The sequence below is a fragment of the Rhea americana genome, unplaced genomic scaffold, assembly GCF_003343005.1.
Source record: "Rhea americana isolate MKP2758 unplaced genomic scaffold, rheAme1 scaffold_7, whole genome shotgun sequence".
Classification (NCBI taxonomy): domain Eukaryota; kingdom Metazoa; phylum Chordata; class Aves; order Rheiformes; family Rheidae; genus Rhea; species Rhea americana.
Genome location: NW_028186867.1, coordinates 8,383,414 through 8,404,764, shown reverse-complemented (window position 1 = coordinate 8,404,764; position 21,351 = coordinate 8,383,414). Strand labels below are relative to the sequence as shown.

The 21,351-nt window shown below is 37.3% G+C and overlaps 1 protein-coding gene across 1 annotated transcript in view; it reads right to left on the bottom strand.

The window, feature by feature from the left end:
- Window positions 1-21,351, bottom strand: part of OCA2 (OCA2 melanosomal transmembrane protein) — a 182,074-nt gene that overhangs the window by 91,531 nt on the left and 69,192 nt on the right. Inside the window, exons 14-15 of the mRNA XM_085321451.1 lie at window positions 16,309-16,441; window positions 551-698 (exon numbers count right to left, since the gene is read on the bottom strand). Of these exons, the coding sequence (XP_085177577.1) occupies window positions 551-698; window positions 16,309-16,441 (281 nt within the window). The remainder of the gene's footprint in view (window positions 1-550; window positions 699-16,308; window positions 16,442-21,351) is intronic.

Below are 21,351 nucleotides of genomic sequence, written 5' to 3'. Positions count from 1 at the left end.
TTTCCAGGTACATCACTTCACTGAAAAACACTTGATTTTTTTCGGTGTATATCATTTTACTACACTGAAGTCACTATTCAAGGAGAAGYCTAACAACACACCCATGATTTCTTTTAAAACCAAAACTACTTGAAATTTCCAGCCGTTARAATCTGCATCATACTGACATCAGTTTTGTCCTAAAATACTTCGTGCTTTTCTAAGGTTGAGGTCAGTTCTTCACACCTGCACCAACATCCATGTGATCAAGAGTTGGCTAAGAACATAAGTCATGCCCCAGTGAAGAACCCACTGAGCTTCACTTTCTGTTCTACTTAAAATAACAAGAGGTTAGCACGTGGCTTATTGAGCAGAACAGAAATATCACCACTGATTTTAGCAAAGCCACAYTGTCATTCCTAATTGTAGATTAAGACTAGGAGCCCCCTGCTGAAATGGGGATGGTCCTACAAACTGCCCTCTCCCTGTAGATTGTCCCCATCTTGTCCCACAGCATTGACGTTTGTCCTGCTAGGACAGAGACATAGGATGTGAGCTGGCACGTGCTCACCTGTGGAAGGTCCTGAGCTTCTTCCTCAGGAGWATCTCCAGAGTCAGGACCTTCTGCATCAAGAGGCATTTCACTGCCGTCTCTTCTCTGCTGGCGGGGTTAATACGCTGTGCTGTCAATCTCCAAACGTGGATCTCATGTTTCAGCTCTAAGAAGAAGCAAAATTACTTAGCTTAAAGCAAGTATTCATCCACATGAATTTAGAGACCAAAGAATTTGTATAATGTGTCCTGGACTCAAAGCCGTTCAAATGTTTAAGACTTAGATTAGATTTCCCATAAGCAAGCCAMTTAGGAGCCTGCTTGTATCGTTCATTTAGCAGAGTTGAAGGGAATGGAAAACAAATAGAAACATTTTATAATTTTAAACAAATTAATCTCAGATTCAATTTCCAAAGAACAAGGACTATCTTTGAATGCTGCTACTGACTTCTATAAGCTTAGGTTCTAAAATCCTAGCACATTTGCTTTTCATCAGAAAATAAACTACCAATGTACATTATTCTGATCCTAGGTGCTTTTTAATTATCAGTTAGAYCAAGTGCTCCTTTACTATATTCAGACTGGCTAACATCCAAATAAATGAAATTCAACATATTTACAACCTACAATATAAACCACAATTCCTGTTGAGTGTCTTTCCATTCATTCTGTGGTCATATAAATAGTTTTCATAATGTGAGGCRAAACAGAAATTTAGCATTGTGTTATGGAATATTGTTTAATAGCATTTTGAAGGCTTCCTATGAGGACTTGTTTCTTAGGCACTGAAAGCACAGCTACCATCTTCTTCATGCTGCCCAACTGGCATATGATCCTGTGTAAGTTTAACCACACTGATTAACAAGTGAAATCAAAGGATTTTCGAAATATTTTGCTTTATTTTTTCCAGTATTGTCAAGGCCTCAGAGAATGACTGAAAACTCTATGTTCACACACAGGAAAGGCCTTAAATTGGGCATATCAAAAAAAGCTTTGGATTTTCCAGGAAATTCCTAAAGAAATAAAAGCAGAATTTCATGTGGAAATTTTCTGCACAAATGCTTCCTGATAAAGCAAGAGGACATTTCCTTACCTTTCTTTCCCCCCCCAAGTTACGCAGCATTGAAGGCAAAGTGTCAAGAATTCAAAGCTTTATATCTTAAAGATCCCTGTTCAAATGGCAAGTTACAAATGGATGTGGAATTCTTTGTGCCACATAGGAAAATTATATGCATTATTTATAAAATATACATTATATAAATATTATTAAATTGAGAAATATTTTAGCACATTTTGATGTAGGCAGCGATATTAACATTTACTGCTGCAAGACCTTAGCAGTTCAAAGTATTAATATCAAAAAAAGTATTAATCGTGCATTTAATTCTCCTTCCCTTTTTGACTAAGTATTTCCAGTGATAATACAGAGTAAATCATGTAAAGATTGACCTAGTAGGGCATTAGACTTGATAAAACTCAAAGTTACTTGAAAAAAGTGGGAGTGTCCAGAGATGTCATACCTGCCTGCATAGTTGTTACAAAAAAAAATAAATAAATAAAAAAGGGATCTGAACGATTCACTCACATTTTGAACAGATCAGTTCTCTAAATGAGCACACAGCTTGCAAGATATCAAAATGGTAATCTTTGCCTGGGGATTGCATGGTAAGGCCACAAATATAAATTCACACTATCTAAAAGGCACTGATTACCCCAGGTTATTAAACAGTGTTCACTTAGATCATTTCTTCCAAAAAGGGATTCATATCTGAACCACAGACATAAAGAAGTGCAGCATCTGCATAATGTGACCATATTAAAACATGGATAGATCCTGCTTATCAAAGGATCCACTTGGCTTTGTGTGGGTGCCCTGTCCTGATCATCATTTACCTTTCTGTCAACATTTGTGGCATCCACAAATACATATCAGAAGTGATTTGCCATTCTCTTCTAGATCATAAATGAGAAAGTGACACAGCTTTAGGCCTGAGCTATGCTTTGCCTCCTTACAGAAAATATTTTTCAATCATTTCTTCACAAACCTTTTTAGGCATGGGAGGAGGAGGATTTGGGTAGATGGGAGCTGCGCAAGAAGCACATTTTAAAATCCTGAAATGGCRGATTTTTTCTTTAATAGGATGTAAAGATTAAAACTTAGGTCTCTGAATTTGTAAACAATGTAAATAACCATTTCTGAAAGAAKCTGGTGACCACATATTTGGGTTCTGCTTCTGCTCCACAGATAGTTTCTGGTCAATGGGGTAATAAGATATTTCATTTGTCAGCTTCCACCTCATCATGTCCACCCTGAAAGAGATCTGAAATCACGAGCTGAGAAGTTACTTATTACTATGTAGACCAGAAAGACTACATGCAGAAAAACTAGAATGTGGTTTTCTTGGACATTGTCTCCTGCTTCTCTTTGCTCCAAGCATCCAGACAAATGCTTTTTCTCCGAAAAAGTTTCCCGAGCCATTCATGGTGAAAGAAAAATTTCTGTGATCCTGCATTCTGTCTTAGCCTGAATGAGACAGAATCTTTTGTATTTAATTTAAGTAGGTGAAGTGGGGGAACCCCRTCAGCTTTTTATTCTTCTCTTTCATGCAACTTTCAAGTCAATCGGACTATGGCTTTGAACTTGTCTCTCATCATCAGTCCAGGAGAAYAGAGTATGTTACTGTTCTTTTCAGTGGCAAACACTTGTGAAGTATGATAATGCCGTTTGCTCTTCTGCTCTCTGGAAGCCTGTCTTTGCTGCAACACCTTTTCTAATAAGGTCTGTTCATCCTACCCTTCMTCCTTTCCAGGAGAGATTCCATCCAGGTTTTTCCTGACAGAAGAAAGTTAAATCTTTTGTCATCTAACCAAGATGCAGCTCCCCAGCAGGTATTCCCATAAAAGAATCTTTATCTTCACTCCTTCAAAAAGGGATACTAGCGCCTTTTTATCTATGCCACAAACAAAATTGAGGAATGGAAAGCAGTGACTCGCATTGAACGTTCCTGTTCTGTATCTGAAGTGTTGTGGGGCTAATCTACAGGTTCAGCAAGGTCTATCTGATCTTTTTGGCCTTTTTCCGAAGGAGTATATTAAAAATATRTATGCATTTTCACATGGCTTTGATCTTGCCTTTATGTGCAGCCAGTACATGCTTGATTGTTTAGAGTCATTAGTTTTCTAAGCATCCTGGGGATGTGAACATCCAACCTGCTGTGGAATTTACTTCAGAGAAAAATGTCCTTTGAAAATCAGAACAGTCGATATGTCTTTTATACTACTAGTCATGTTGCAGTAATAATTTGTGACAAGGCTTTCTAACTCCACAGGAAATTTCTCCTCTTTCTGTTTCATGCACGTTTTTATTGTAATGGCATTTCATGGCATCAGGTGATACACATGTATTAGCGGTAGTTCTTTTTTTAAAAGGAAGTATRATCCAAGAACCTTGAGGTCAGTGAAAACACTGAACCCAGCCAAAGGCATTTAGACCTTTATCTGCAACCCCTATTTCAGGCTTGCAAATCCATGTAGTAACCCTTAGAGCTTGGGAACTTCCGATATTTTWCTACCTATTATGTTACACATTATGTTATACATTAATGCATTGCAGGCTCTTATTGATCACTTTAACATTACAGCTAAGGCAATGTAAGGGCGAGCTGCCACCAAAGGGGAAGGTCACATACACCATTTCCCCTTCTCCATATGTTCCTGTCCCTCTTCATACAGGATCTAGTGGTCATGTTACTGCAGGGTGAGCTGACTCAGCTCACTCATCCAACAAAACTCAGTTTCTGCAGGTTTTCTGCAAGGTTAGCTTTACATTGGATGAGCCTACTAACCAATTCATCCTTTGATTGCTAAATCCAATGCTAGCGGTTGAAATGGTATCTCTGTGTAGCATGGGGGAACTACACCTCTTTATGGCATTTTATCATTAAAGTAACTAAACTGGCATTTAACTKCAATTGTAGGATCAGTAGTTGAAGTGATATTAGTGAGGTGAAGTGTACTATGCAGTGATTTAGAGTGAGAGGAGGTAGGAGAGATGTAGCTCAGTTAGGGAATTTGGACTATTAGGATAACACTAAAATCACTGTGAACATGCTGCATTCATTAAGCCTACGAGGCACTGCAGCAATATACCCAGCATTTTTTTTTCATAAACATAATAATTGCTTTTCATTTTTTCCTTTACTAGAAAGTCAATTTCCAACAAGAAAAGAATAATTTGGGTGTCAGATAAAGTATGAGCAAACATATAAGACTTATACAGTTAATCTGCTCTGGTGCTGTCATTCATCTCATGGAAAGAATGGAAAGTACAGAAAATCCTGACACAAAGGTCTGGAACCACCGGGTTTAATGGAGTTTCAGCTAAAGAGTTCAGATGTGAGATTTTAGAAAAAATTTTCTGCATTTTAGAAAACATTTAGTTTCGTTCAAAATGTATAGTCTTTCTGCAGCCTGACAACTGATAGCCAGACTGATTTTCACTTAGTGTAATCATACGTTCCCTCCCACCCAACTGCCAATAAAAAATAGCACATCCTCAAAAACTATGTAAATAATTCCCAATCTCAGAATCTGAAGAGGACAGTCTTGTTAATTGAAGATACTCACAAGAGCATGACCAGCCTTGATGAGACGATAAAATTATCATAAGATGGCAATTTTTAACCTGCAAGCACTCTAAATATATTAACTACCTTTTTTGCAAACAAGACAAATTTGCGCTGGTGGGCTGTGAGTAACAAAATTCAAAGCATGTTCCCAAGAATATTCTTTTTCTCCACATGTTATTGTAGCTTAACTTTTTCCAGTAAAGCAATTATTTTTCTTAGCTAATTTTTCAGAACAAGGATATTTCTGCCAAAACATTAGCTGAAAGGGAAATTAAGCACTGTAAATTATAGCTTAATCCAGTAATAATATCCATAGTTTTTAATAAATACATTTTAAGTCCCTGATATTATGTAATTAATCCTCTCAACATTATTAGAAAGTAAGTAAGCGTCATCTCCATTTTAAAAGCACAGAAGCTAAGTCAGAAAGGTGAAGCCCAAATGTAGAAAGAATTAGTGTCATATGATATTCCAGCTCAACGACTTATGCCTCTTTCCTGGAGCCTGCATTCCTCAACGGGAAACAAGCATGAGGAACTGCTTTTACCAAAACTTCTGAATGTCCTTGTCTTTACTCCTTTGCATAGTCCAGCTTATTTGTCATGTGAATACAGCTGAGCAGAGCCATAATTGTTGCAGAGTCTTCAAAATTCTGCAATAAAACATGCCTTGCTTTATTCTGCTCTGTTCTTGCAAAGGAATGCAAGAAATCTACATAATGGTGCATATAGCAATATAACACATTTATTTAAGCTTTTAGACTCAAAAAATGGGATTCAGCTCTCAAAGACAACTGGGACCCCATTTGTCACTGAGGCACCGATTGCCATTCCAGATGCCTTGTATGGGACATGCGGTTGTGGCACTGGACCATCGGGAGACCCTTGCCCCTGTGGCAAAGCAGCTGAGGCCAGGTGGACACCCGGTGTTAGTCATCTGCTAGAGGTTTTCTTCTCGGTGAGYTGAGGCAGCCTGTTGCAGCCACAGGAGTTATGCTCTCCACTCAGAAAGTGGGAAAGCAGCAAGTATCCCTCTCCTTAAAAATTTAACTGGAATTTTTCCTCACTGTGTTTTGGGTTTTCCTTGTAATTTTGACAGATGATGAAGGGGAGAGGAATAAGGAATTTCAGTAAATACTTTAAGCCCACCACTGCATGTTAGAAAGGAATAGTCTAATAGCTCTGTGATGGCCAATAACATAGCAGTCAATGGACTAATCTGCAGATATATAAATAAGGTTAGATGTCCCAAAAAATTTCAGGGTGGTTGATAAAGATACACACTGATGACTGCATTTCTCTCAGATGGTTTCTACTTAAAGAAGAAATGGATCCTCAGGTGATATACGTTCAGTTCTTCTGCTTGGATAAATCAGAACCCTAAGGTTATTTCAGCACAGGATCTTATTCTCTTTTGTTAGTGCCTACGGAGAATAATGACTTATATGACTGAAAAAAGGTAGGTGTTTTAGTATCTTGGTGGTTTTGTCCTTTAATTTCCTCTACTGTTCTTCCCCATCTTTTAAAAGTGGGAATATGAATATATTTAGGCTTCATATGTGTTCATTACCACTTGTCTAATGTTATTACAGTACTCTGTTCTATTACACTGAGAACAGCACAGTGTCAGGGCAAGTGAATAATCACGTATTTGAGCATTCACTTAGCTTAAAATCCCAGTGTAATCTGTTTCCAAAAAAAAAAAAAAAAAAAAAGGTTTGAAATCCATCCAAATAATTCCACTTTACTCACTACTAAGAAGCTGCAACTCATATGGCCAGACTTACCAATCAGAATCAAGTTAGACAACATATTCCACTAAAGTGCAACAGTCTGACCATTAAAAAAGTCTCTCTAGAACTCACTGTCATCTGCTCAAAAATGAATAAATACATTCCAACAGTAAAACATTTTACACCAAACAACTGAAGTCATTTCAATACCAGAAAAGACAAAAAAAAAAAAAAAAAAAAAAAAAAGAAAAGAAAAGAAAAGTGATGCAAGCAATGGTTTAAAGATAGTATTGCCAAAGTCCTATTAAGAAATAAAGAAACACGAATAGTTATAGACCCAATAGGACACCTATTATAAACCAAAAGATAAATGCCTCATCTAACGCATTTAATAAGGCAAAATGAAGAGCAAAATACTGAAGCATATTTCAGATGCCCCATATGTTTTAGCAGTCAGTTTAAATGTGAAAATGGTAACTAATGAGTTCAGCTCATTTTTATTTAAAAAACGGCTGGAATAAGTACAAATTCTGCCAAGGTTACAGGGCTTTTTGAAAAATTATGACAATGAAAGCTTCTTGTAGCAACCAGATACAGAGCATGTTTTRTATTAACCTAAATTGCTGCCTTAAACTCTGTATAGCAGGAAGATCTTATGAGCTTCAGATCCATCAGAGCAAAGTGAAATTTTTGCCAAGGCATTACCAAAGCACTGTTAATGAACAAGTCCAGGTACTGTTGGCCAGTTTATTTCTGTACAATCATTCCACAGTTTGGTGTGCATACAAAAATTGAGGAGTGCAAGAGCTGTAAAATAAACAGAAGCTATCATTTGCTAAGTTTTTACCTCTCATCTGTGATTTTCCTGTACTGAKTCCATCTCTGAAAAATGTATATAATAAAATGGTAAAGTACAGCTATATTGATTCAAAATGCCAGTGTATTATACTTTCTGTCTGCACAAAGCAACTAAAATAATTTTACTGCCTCCTTCTTGTGACGACTACATTATCAATGCACTAAGCATAATAATATGTGACTGTCATATTTCCTTTATTCTGCAATATCAGAATACTATCTTTATCATCTGAAAACAAGAAAGGACAGATCAACATTTTCCTCTTTCCAAGGGATAATTTATCAACCCTAACACAGTACAGAGAACATATACAAGGATTTCAAACAGAATGAATAATCTTGAATCTATATAATGCAAACTATTACACTTTATAAAGATATGAGTATTAGAAGAAGAGATGTTGAAGGTACAAAGAATAACAGGCAAATATTTTTCTGACATTTTCAAATGTAAAATCATGACGCTGGTGTATCTTAAAGCACTGTGCAAAAAGGAAYATACACATAGTCCATAGAAATTACAGCACTATCTGGTTCCTTTRAAACTGAAAGTGTTAGAGTTGTTTAAAATAAAAGATACAATACGTAGGAGAAAGATATCAACTTAGACCCCAAGATAATTTGCAAGAAAGCTACATCCTTTAGCTTAGCATGCTGTACACCACAATAGGACTGTTAAAATATTAACTACTCATTGTTAGCATGTTGTTACTACAGAGAAGAAAACAAGAAGGATTTCCTATCCCACATTGTTCAAGATTTAAAAATGCTTCCTGTGCACTGGGATGAGAAAGGGAAAGAGCTCAGAAGATGAATGCCACCTGTAACATCAAATAGGGCAAAGACTGGAGTGTGCAAGCAGCAACTGGATCCCTTATGTTAAATGGCTCCTTGTTATTCTGAATCTCAGAGGAGCCCAGTGACCTCCAGATGTGTACATAGAAAGACTGATCTCTTAACGTGATGTGGTTTTGAGCAGAAATCTCATTCTAGGGATGGGAAACATTTCCTAATGTAAGTTTTATTATAACCAACAGAAAAATATTTTCACAAGAAGCTATGATAAAGTTAGTATCTTGCCTGGGGAGAGTAGAGTGCAAAGTATATTGAAAAACCGTCAACCAGATCTAACTTGTAAGTGAAATCTTGAAAGCAATTTGAAATATTCCTTTCTTTAGATATTATTCTCTGCATAATCTACCAGTTGGATTCCATAGCTGAGCCAACTTTCAAGTAAAGACAGCCAACTATTTTAAAACTGTTATAATAAAATACTAGTATTGCTTTACTGGCAGCTAATAAAGTACCTACAAACATATAGAAGCATTTTGAGACTGAGATTTACTAATATATTTAATCCAGCTAGGGTAGTAGGACTGACCTCTTGCTGAGATTAGCAAAAAATGGTTCCTATGGTTACCAATATACTTCCAAAAACAACACAGCTAGGGTTTGTTCTCAGGCCTGAGGCCAAGGGGCAGATATACCTGTCTTGATAGTACATGACACATAACCCTGGATCTGCTCTGCATTCCTGCAGTGTCCTTGTGGCCCTAGATATTATTATTAGTTTATGTTGGCTTTTTTCAATTCAAAAAGAGTGTGAGGGTTGGCTCACATGCAATCACAGTAGTTTTTCCCAAGCATTAAATCAAGTTTGTACGTCACACTGCTACATGCCCTCACACCATCTACATGCCCTCACACCATCACCTGCAGTGCTTGACGATGCAGAGGATACCAAGATAGTGTTGGAGGATGGTGTGCTATTCAGGGAGCCAAACCTTTTACAGTCTTCCACAAACTGGGAGGTAGTACAAGCACTCCAGAATGAAGCAAAATACAAAATTTAAAAATCTGTTTATTTAGCAGCAGGGACACAACCCACRTGACTAAATTACTTTATAAAGCACTCCTTTATCAGCATTTTTAGGCRTCTCCATGACTGACAAACTATGTCTCAAGGCTAGAAAGAAATCATGAATCTATTTGAACTATCCAGAAGGAATTATAGCTTGATGGGCTTGAGTGGCCAAGGAACCAATCTATGTCTGTATGGGAACACGGCCTCATCTTGCAGGCCGTGAGACTGTGGTGCAGAGAGAAAGCAAAACTTCACTACTTCCTCCAGCAGCAGGCAAGTCATCCCATGCCAGGAGAAAACACCTGTAGGGGCTTTAAACCAAGCCCATATGCCCTGGGGGACATTCATTCTTTAAGGAAGGTGTCTCTGAGCTGCAACACGCAAGACTTCACGTGATCAAAATGACAATGACAGCATTGAGCTATTCTTGGTGTTTACCTCCAATTACAGCTGACAATACCTGTAGTCTGTAAATCACACRTAGTACCAAGTACTGCAACGGCCTTTTCATAGTCACTGCACTGCTGAGAGGTTCTGTACCGCACAGAGATTTCAAATTCACCACACATTAAGCGTTAAATGAGTTTTTCAGTTCTAGCTTGTCTTCTCTCTCAGTCTTAAACCTAGCTGTGTCATCCCTTGGATAGCTTCACAAAAAAATGGGGTCTGATGCCAAGCAGCTGGGGGAAGGCAAATATTTAGTTGATTAAAGCAGCTGCTTCAAATGACCCTTCTTTTATGTCCAGGAATGACTCTGGGACTTCTTGGGCTTGCAGCCAGCACAATGTTATCGGTTGCCCACGTTTGACAACCCTTAATTATCCCTTCCCTACTCCTTTCCTTTTCTACATTTTATACCTTTTCCCTACTCCTTTCCTTTTCTACATTTTATACCTTTTCACGGCTGGTTTTGTGCCCTATTTTGCCCTGCCTCCTATTGCATTTCTTCTCATGGAGCAGCAGTTGCAGAGATCCATATGGAAGAAGGAAACAGATTAGCAAACTCATCTGGCAAACACATTTTCTGTGTTGAGGGAAACTGCACTATGCTTTTTACATATTAAGTACTTTACACATTACTATGATTAAATAGACAATTCCTTCTGTTACAGGATTTACATATCTACTATCATACTACCACAGCAGTGTTTTACCAGCTGCTAGAGACAGTAAGCTACACCAGAGGGGATAACGTGTTCCCCYCACCCATCACCACTTCTGCTTTAACACCAGGTTTCTCTTTCAGTGGGCCAAACTATCACAAATTGGAACAAGCAATACAGGAGAACCAGAGAGCTGGTACCAAATCCCTTCACTAAGAGAAAGCTCTTTATCTTTGGCAAAACTGGCAATAATAACWCTTGTCACTCTACCACATGTCATCTGCTGTCCTGGTGATAAGGACCTTTCTAAACACCACGGTCAACACCTTTAGAGCTTGATACTTGAGACATAATGGTGTACTATTATGTTTTCCAGAAGTAAAGTAATATATTGTTAGTCCTTAAGGGAAGTAAAASCTTTGGTTTCAAGTAAGGAAATGTTTCAGGGGGTGGGGAATAGCAACTTTAATTCCCCTTCCACTCATATGTTATTATTTCTTTTTTACTCTTTCTTTTGGGAAAGAGTATATATATCTTTTTAACCTTCCCAGCTTACTACCCTAAATCCTACTATCCCTTTAGTTAAATTCCACTGTTTCTTTTCAAGTATTAAATAAAGATAAATAAAAGAAGTCAGATCCCAGGTGCTTATTTATCCMAAAAGACCCTAAGATATAAAAATTATGTTTCTTCATAACTGTATTCTCATTACTATATTGAATTGAACATTGTTTSTCCATTTTTATAAATTATACGTTATAAATATACAAAGGGAGGGACTGTTCCTTAGCAAATAGTTCCAAATCGGCTCTTTCCAGCCAGGGAGGTTTATCCCTTCCCATAAGCATGTTCAGGGTCAAAAAAAGGGAGTTCTGCACATAAAAGAAGTCAACCACAGGGAAAGAACTGGAACCAACGGAGACATTTGAGGATATCGGGGCAACATTCATGGAAGCTATGTTAGGCAAAGAGGACTACTCAGCTGCAGCAGTCTTTAACAGCTTCTCCAGACACAAACATGGAGGCAAATGGGCTAATTGAAATGAATGAACACTTGCAAAGAAAGAGTTAAACTACACAAAAGTTTGTGTGGTTCTTCTTGATTCTCTATATTGTACTTCRTTTCACTAGAGACATAAATACTTGTGCTTTCTTCTGGAAAAGCCATTTTTAAAAGGGACTTTGAACTCCTTTCTGGTCATAATTCTTGAAATGATTGAATGGGCCCCTCACTTCAACAGCAGAGTAAAGCTCAGAGACCCCCTCTGCAGGCAGTTGTAGTCTGCAGTCCCACACTGAAYGATTTATCAGCTGAAAGTTGCACATCAGAAAGCCCTTAAAAATCTCCTTTCTTTCTTAAAAGGCATTTGAGTATATCTTTCATGGCTGAGTTTTTCAGATTCTTTTCTCCTTTATATTATGCCTACTGAAAGTAAGTATTACTACCAGATAGAAGGTGTTTTTTACTGGACAGCTGTTAAAGCTCAATCCAAATATCAACACATTAAAGACATTGGTAATACATAGTATTGAAAATCTTCTACCATATCATCAGAATAATGGTATTACCTTTTCCTAAAATTAGCTATTATCTGTTCTTAGAAGTCCATGTAGCCCAAAACAACAAAAAAGATCATGAAAATCCAGCAGACCAGTTAACTCTACATGACCTAAAAAGACTTATTTAATTGCTAATCAGGGGGCAGGCTGGGGGAAAGCAGATATTTAGTTGATTGAAACAGCTGCCTCAAACAACASGTTGCAAGTTATCACAGAATCAGGGCAATTAGAGATGGAAGGATCCTGTGAGTACCTTGCAGCGCATTCTGCTTCTTTTGTAAACCCAAATTGCTACAGCTACCTTCTAATGGAATCTGTGTTTATCACTTTCTCTTCCTATTTCACAGAAAATTGCAATAGAAAAAGTAGTGCTTTAGCTTTTGATTTAATTGAACGGCTTCTCAGCTGATTAGCTTCTTAGCTATGGAGGAGCTGCTGATTATGGAAAAGAACACATGGTCTACTGATTATAAGACTGCTGTATCTAAAYATACAGTGTGGCAAGTACCACTGATTACCAGGAGATGAATTGAGGCAAATRTGCTAGCTTCTTAAAAGTGTATGATGTTTCACTAGCAAAAATATTATGTCAATGAATAAATTGTACTATTTGAGTTAATCCAAAAGTGATTATGCATATTTGATTTCTTAAAAATCAAAAACATGCTTTAAAAGCTATAGACTAAAGAAAAAATAATAGTTTTTTTTTAAGAAGTATATTCACAAAATAATGCTATTATGTTAGCAGCAAAATTGTTCAGACTTGGCAGAATGAGCTTTCTGACTGTGTAGATATTACTTGTCTGAGGACACCTTGCAAGCTGGCACTTTCAAAGATAATTTAAGTATATAAAAACTTCAGTTATTCATGAAAATTTCCATGAAACTATGGCTTTTATTAGAAAATAAGTGATGAATAAAAGCAAATTAATTCTTTTCAAATAGAAAGTTGGAAAGTTGCAAAAAATTGCTGAATACCAAAGATTTTAATAATATACTTCCAGACAAAAAAATTAATCATTTTTAATAATGATGCATAATTACAATACATTTTTATCTGGGAGCTTGCAAAGGTTCCTTTCATTGCTAGCAAAAAGATATTTTTTTCCCAGTCACAATCTCTTCCACAAAGGATTTTCATTCTTGAGCTCTGCATAGAACAGGTAGGAACTTGTTCCATATTTAGTATTTTGATATAGAAGAGAAGGAGCAATTGAAACATGAGCCAAGTGCCTACCTATTCAGGTTGTGCATTTCAGTAGTCTATTTGGGACAACTCAGGAGTGGATAATATTTATCTCATACCATTTTTGCATCTCTTTTGATAATAACTGATCAGACAAATAGGAAGATCGCTAACTAGCCCATGTTTTTTTCATGGATATTTATTTCAAGTATGGATGCCTTCCCACAAGGCAAAACTCATCATTAATTACTTCAAGATGATGAATTTGAGGCATATCCTTTTCTAGGAGAGCATCCCTTTCTGCATGTTATCCTTTGCAACTTTCAGTGAGTAACCCACTTTCTCTAAAGACACTTTTGGCACCCAAGATAACCATCTATTTGAATGGATATGGATGTAGTCTATGGAGGTGAGCCAGMAGTGTCCTATCTTTTTGTCTACTGAAAAATAAAGCTTTTTCTCTCTTTCAGCCACAAGTGCCTAGTCAATGGATTTACTTGCCTGGTCAGGAAGCTTTCTTGCTAGAAGAAAATTAGGGAAGAAGATTCTTCTTGGCCTTTCTGAAAATCTTATTTTCAACTGTCACAGGGAAATATCTTAGCATTTTGGGGGCTGAATTCACTGCTTTATTTCTCTTGCCCTTAGGATCAAATGCCTAAGGGTGCAGAAAGCCTTATCTGTTTTACAGAGGCACAACAATGCAAATGCCTATCTTCTACCAAGCATGTATATAGAAGGAAAATTCTTCTTAATTTTCATAGAAAATTCTAGAATGCCTCAAAAACTCTTGTGATTCTTAATGTGGAGAAGGACTTTGTCCCCTCAGGTTGTGAACAGATAGATAGGCTGAGTTCACCTCTTACTGAATAGGCACTGACTTTCCTCAAAAGCAAGTGTCTGCACAAGAACCAACTTTCTCAATGGTAGAGTTCCCTCTGACCTTGCTTACAGATAGGATTCAGGAGACATGGAATAATCCACAGAAGAGAAGACAGGCACTTTTTGTCCCTAATAAAACCCTGCTCCTAAAGTCAATTTTCTCTAGAACAAGGCCACTCACTATAAGTGATTCTCATCTTGCCCAAATTAGATGCCTACCATAAAGACTTCTACCACTGCGTTTTACAGTCAAAAGAGGGAAATAAGAATTCTGGGTGTGATACATCTGACCTGTGGACACCTGTGGAAGATCTGGTGAGGTGTCAGAGACTAGCAGAATACTTGATAGCAGCCTGAGAATGTGCTCTCTACACACCAACCAAATTCCCATGAAGGCTAGACCTGCATATTCCATTTTGTCAACAATGTCTAGCTGCTTCCCAGCCAGTAGCTACTTAAGGTTAGCACAGCTGAGATAAGGAAATAGTTCCAGTAAATTTAAGGGGCCCTTAAAACAAGTTTAGTCCCACCTGGGTGTTCGACCCATGTATACAGCAGCCTTCCATCAGTGACCTCTCTGCATGGTTCCCAGGGCTCCCCATGCAATTTGGAATGCAAGTCCTTTATTAAATCTACACTATTTAACCCCCCAAAAACCTTGAGTGTCTCTCTATTCTGGTATCTGACTCTTCCTTTCCCACCTTGTGATCACAACAGCTTACACAGGAAGCCAAGGCTCATTCACAATTACTCATTCAGCTTTGGTGCACACTGCAGGTGTGCACATACAGTCAAATGAATGACCTATTTCCCCCCCTAGATCTTCTATTGAAAAAAAAAAAAAAAAAAAAAAAAAAAAAAAAAAAAAAAAAAAAAAAGGAGTAAACAACTAGGTTCTCATGGCAGCAACTTTTATATCAACTATATTGAATGCTCTCTTCCTCCTACTAAACAGACTCCATGTACACTGGTTCAAAGGTTTTATACAGCACATTAAAGCATCTGCTGTATGGTCAGTGAAAGCCTGGATCCCAAGTCTCCAGTGGCCAAAAATGAACAACCATCATTCCTGGGAAGAGACAGTTTTACTTAGTTATCATTGTACACAGCCTTCTATGAAATCAAACAAGATACATCATACTTTGTGGATTGTTTCTTAGCTCATAAAGAGATTGGGGACATGAGTTATTACTGAGCTTCACCACTGAAATAGAAGCTTTTCAATGATGAAAATTTCAAAACCTCTGAACAGAAAGGAGTGAAAGCACTAAGAGAAGAGAGACCAACATACTTAACAAACATTGAAAAGGCTAGTGGAAACAGCTTTATCAAGGCTTCCTTCTAGGGACTACTGAGGTGAGCAAGCCAAGAGAGAAACAGAATAGCTTGAATCTAACTGAATCATGGAAATTATATACCAGAGAAAGGTAGGGTTGGAAGAATCACAAAGGCAAGCTGGAAAGAACTTGAAAAGTTCTCTTCTCTTGAGGAAAAGTCCTTCACTAACTACAGACAAAGAAAGAACTGCTGATAGGGTTCAGTCAGAGAAAACAAGCAGCAAGAAGATGCCTCAGTGCATTACAACTGCCATAAGAACCTGGGAAATTTTAGATATTTCTAAAGCTAAGCTGTAGACTTAGTACCTCAACCCGACATTAATTATGGCAATACAGAACATCCTGGGATTCAAGCCTATGGCTATAAAGGATGCAAAATATCCCTTCAAATACTGTAAAGTATTTAATAATCTGTGTCAACAACACATCTTAGCAATAGAAAAAAAAAATCTAAAAGTCAGAAAAAAAATCATGATTAAAAAATCAACTCTAAGTTATTTATAAAAAAATAAATATTCAGAGTCTGAATGGGAGCAGGTGCTTCCATCTGAGGACAGCATTATAGCAGACAATAGTTAGTTTGTATTTAACATGTTCAACTCAAGAAAATGTTTCTATGCTCAAACTCACCAACAATTTCACTTGGCTCCTTATTGTAAAGCTTTTTGTTCCAGTAAAGAAGTCTGAGAAAAGGAAAGGAGACCAGAACAACAAGGCAAATGCCAACAAACATATGCCCTGTGAAGGCTGCGAAATCCAATCCCTGAAATAAAAATGAAAATCTACATTAAAAATCAGTTATTTTCCTATATTACCTACAGGGAAAAGTATTCAACGATACACACTTTACCAATCAATAATAGGTATAAAGCAATAACATAAATTCCAAGTGCATCATATTTCAGAGAGACCAAACACATTTCAATTTAATTCAGAAAACTCAAAAATAGCATTATGAGTTATTCTAAAATATATTTAGTGTTTCCAAAACATGAGAAAAACTAAACTGAAACATTAAATCTCACTTTAATTACTTAGATCATTTTAAATTCATTTTAAATCACCTTAAACCACAGAAATAATTCAACTTTAGTAAGTAGCTTTTGTTGCAAACTGCTAGCAACGTGGATTTTTACAACAATTCTATCAGAAGCAGCATTTCTTCTAAATTCTGAATTCTCTAACATTTTTCTACAACAAAGATATTATACGTCAATAGTCTGTTTATTATTCTGCCTATTTAAAGATTGACACTTTTTTTTTTACATTTTGCACAAAAACTTTCATGAAAGGGTTCTCAAAAATGTTAAACTGACTATATTAAAAAGCTATTGTTTTAAATAATAAAAATTAACAGTGACAACTGATCTTACTTTGAAGTTAGCCATGCTTTGAGCAGGAGGCTAGACTGGACAATCTTCGGGGCACCTTTCAACTAAATTATTCCATAATTCTCTGTCACACATTCTGCAGTGAATCAAGGTTAACCTTTGGGTTGGGATTTTCTGAAGCAGTCTGCCCATCATCAGACTCAAGGGGGATCCAGCCCTGGTTGCAAGGAGCTGCTGTATATGCTGACAGCAGAGGTTCTCTGAGCTGTGATCCCTACACAGCAGCTTTGTCATGGTTGGAAGAAATATGAGCAAAGCATTGGATAACTCAAGTTGTCCAGACTGAGTTCTTAAAGTTTCTACTGACTTCTTAAGACACTAGAAAATCATAGGGCCTCTGTGTGACTCTTCTATATATGACCTGTAGTTCACCAAATATTTGTATGGTACCTACAGGTAGCAGAGGTGGTAGAAGGACCGCTAGGCCAGCTTCCCATTCGACATCAGCTGCTACTTACCTTCTGCATGTTAAGGTTATTGGGGACTTACTGCCTGAAATACATGTGTTCTTCTATACTGCCTCCCACTAAAATAATTTATGTGGAAATGTCTCAGCTGAAATGTCTCAGATTCAATAGAGGAAAAAATGTTTCTCTATAGCACTGTAGGGCATACTAAAATAATACATGTGACAAAACACACTGATTAAAGTCATAAAGAACATATTCATAGCCAGATCAAGTGTTCTTTCACAAAAAAATTCATAGGTTGCAGACAGGCACAATTAAATAAATCTAAAACATAAATAGGCAGAACTGGGATTAGAATTAAAATAGAGGTTTCTGCTACGTGGGCTAAAGAAAATCATACTGAGTTGGCATTTAATAGTAGGTTCCTTACCTCTTCTGCTCTCCAGCCACTGAAAGCTTAAATTCTGCATACCTGTTCATTTACTGACTTTTCATTATAACCCAGATACTGCATATCTTATATGCATTAGAGAGAAGAATCTTTAGGAATTGGAACAAGCTTATTTTAAAATACAGAGGAAAAACATGTTATCATAAAAGAAAATAATATATTTTTGTTCAGTTTGCCTACTTTACAGGTCAGCCCGTCAAACATCTGACACCTCTGCAGAACAAGACTATACAGATCAGTTTTATAAATGTTCACAAAGATTGACCTGGATACGTATTAGAGGCATCAAGACAAGATTCAGACCTATATTAGGTATTTTTAGGGAGGTTGAAATCAGCATTCACAAACTAGGAAACTTATGAATAGCCATGAAAGAAAAAAATAAAATTCTACTAACAAAAGATCAATGTTTGTAAGCTCTGCCAGCAAAATGCAGAAAGTGCATATGCCCCTTACACATTTCCTTAATTACAGACATTTAATGTGSACAATTAGTCTGATTTATATACAGGCTACCTCTAAGATTATGGCAAAAAGAACAAAAAGAGAGAAAGAATGCTACCCAAGAAGCCAGAAAAATAAGAATCCTGAAAACCAAAGTGACCTGGCCTTTGCCTGGAAGTTGCTAGAGTATTGGAATGTGCTGTTAYACAGTTCTAGAAGTACGAGAAATAAGCATTCAATTTCTTCTGGTCTCTAAAATGATCTGAAGAGAGCTAGGAAGCTGAAAGGAATTGAGCTGTGAAAACACTGAAGCAACAGCAGCCAGAACAACAGTACCTAAATCTGTCTGGAAAAAAYTTTGTCCTCTGAAAAGCAGAATGACCGGCAAACAGCTGGCTAAGGAGCAGTAAAGTCATTAGAGCTGSTCAGAATATACTCAACCTAGAATTACCAGAATGAGGAAAAATACTTTTGCTTCTCATCTCGTCTTAAAAAGTGAGGTGCACGTGAGCTTTTTTTTTTAGGTTGACAGTAATGTACCTTTGTCARAAAAGAATAAGCCAGCTATCAGGCAGAATATGCTTATAGGAATTCTCTGTAGAGATACTCAGACGTAAAGCTGATTGCTACCACAGGAAATAAAAACGAGAAATAGGAACCTGAAGAATCACTGGAGACTCTGGAGCTTAAGATATTAATGTGCACTTCATATATTAATAGAACATAAACTTCAGGAGATGGYTTATGGCAAATAAGTGCAGATATACAAACTTGCTTGCCTCTAAATTTTGAAGATCACACCAATTTTGAAGAGAAACAATGCCTCTGTGTTACCGAAGTGTTGCAATGCCGAAACTTCTCAAACAAAATTACAGCACAGGAAATGTGACACTTGAAACCCACAAAACTGATTTCTCTACGAAAAGGAAAATCACATCACTCAGGAAGACAAACTAAAATGCTGAGGTTAATAAGGTTTAACTGACAGTTGAAAGGAATTGAATGGAGATGAAGATCACAGTACTCTTAAAAATGAGGATTAACATAGCTTCATGGCATAAGGGCTGATTTAGATGAGCCTTAAGAGTGGTTTGTGGACATTGTCACAAGAGAAAAAAATCTCTACTTCTCTTCTGGCATCCTACCCAGGAACTTACCCAACCTTTTCAAAGAGTGTAACTGGGCTGAGATTCAAGATCTTGTTAGACTTCATAATACCATCTCCTTGATCTTATTTTTGAGATCCTTGAGGAAAAAATAAAACAGGCTACCATGCTACAAYTGCAGAACAGCTTTCCAATTTAGCTGAAATAAATCATTTTTTAACATGGAGCATGCTTATTTGAGGAAAGAACTTGTGTGATAGTATTGCCTGTGATAGTATAAGGCTGGATTCAATTCTCTTCCAGTTCCTTCCTCTTGGCTTTTCTCCTCATTTCCTCCTTGCAGTGGTCTACAAGAGTCAGTGAGTGAAAATGGATCCTAATGATCACTGGCCATGGATGACTTGCACCCCGTAGCCATCAGAAAGCTAAGGACTGAAAAGTACAATCACTGCTCTGCCTCTGTTAGGAGGACTCATGGGACAACTGACTTCGCTCTGATGCTTTGGCCTGCACATTTAGCTCTACGTGTGATGCTCCAGCTGTTCTTCAGCACACACTACGCTTTTAGGGAGTGAGCAGGCAGCTTTCACACGTCTATTATCAAGGAACTAATTATCAACTGGCAATTTCTGAAGGACTTTGAGATAACATTCCTATTTTCCAAAGAGGAAAGCAGGAAAGAGTAAAGAGAATAGGACGAGGAGGATGGAGTGCCCCACTGGAAGGAGCAATGCACCGCTGTGTTACTCCAGCAGAGACATGACGTTGACAGAGATCCTCAGGCTCTCTCCTGATCCCTCTGCTCTATTACAGAGGGTTTATGTAGTACGACCTACACAAATGATGCAGTGGAGGACCCCAAGGAAGCAGCACAGTTACTTCATCTGTTGCTCCTGCTCCATTTCCCACACCCTGGTAAGGGCATGCAACATCTGCACACAGCAAACATGTTCCCTATGTGACTACGGACCACATTTTTTTACCTCATGAGTCATCTGCACTGACTGCCTACACTGTTGAGGCCAGGATTCAACGTTATACAAACACATTAAAGTGCTCCACGTCTGCTGCATTCAACAAAATGTCATTTTCATAAAGATTTTCTCTTTCTTACACAATAGACTGAAGTAGAATTGACATGCACAATAGGCAAGAAATACTTCTCTTCCAGGAGATTTCAATCCATCAAGAAAATATAATACCATGCTGAAAATGTCCCTTACTTGAGGCTATGCTGATTGTGTTAAATTTCTCCRGTTCCCCAGATGACAAAAAAATCTAAAGATTTTGTTTTAGCAAGACAACAGCCTAAAGGCTCCCATGCCTACAGGTCTAAAGCTGAAAGAGAATGGGTATTTCTGCCTGGTTTGTGGTTTTAAATGCTAAATCAAATATATCAATTTCATATTGAGAGGAARTGTCATTTTAGTTTTCCTAAATTATTATTGTTCCATCTTCCTGGTCTCTGGAAGATTTTTTTGACTATTCATGGAGATGTGAAATTAACTTCTAGTAATTCAAACTTCTCCAGAATAAATCTGCCATTTTAGAGCAAAGAAAAAGAAAAAATTACAGTTAAGCACAACAATTCAGAGAGCAGCAAATGCTGTATTTCTAGTTAGAATGTCCTTTATTTAATTTTTAAARGTAATAAAATGAGGAGGAACTAGAATAATTTGTTGTTGCTACGTTGGCTTAGACATCCCTTTCTACCTGAACTGAAGTGACTATGAGCCATGTTGTCTCAGAAGGAGGAACCGCACATAATGTCAATGAGCCAGAAAGCGCTGGTGGTCTAACACATTTACATGATGTTAATGCTTATCTGAGACACTTATGAACCCTCTTTTTTTGTCCTGTACTATATTCTT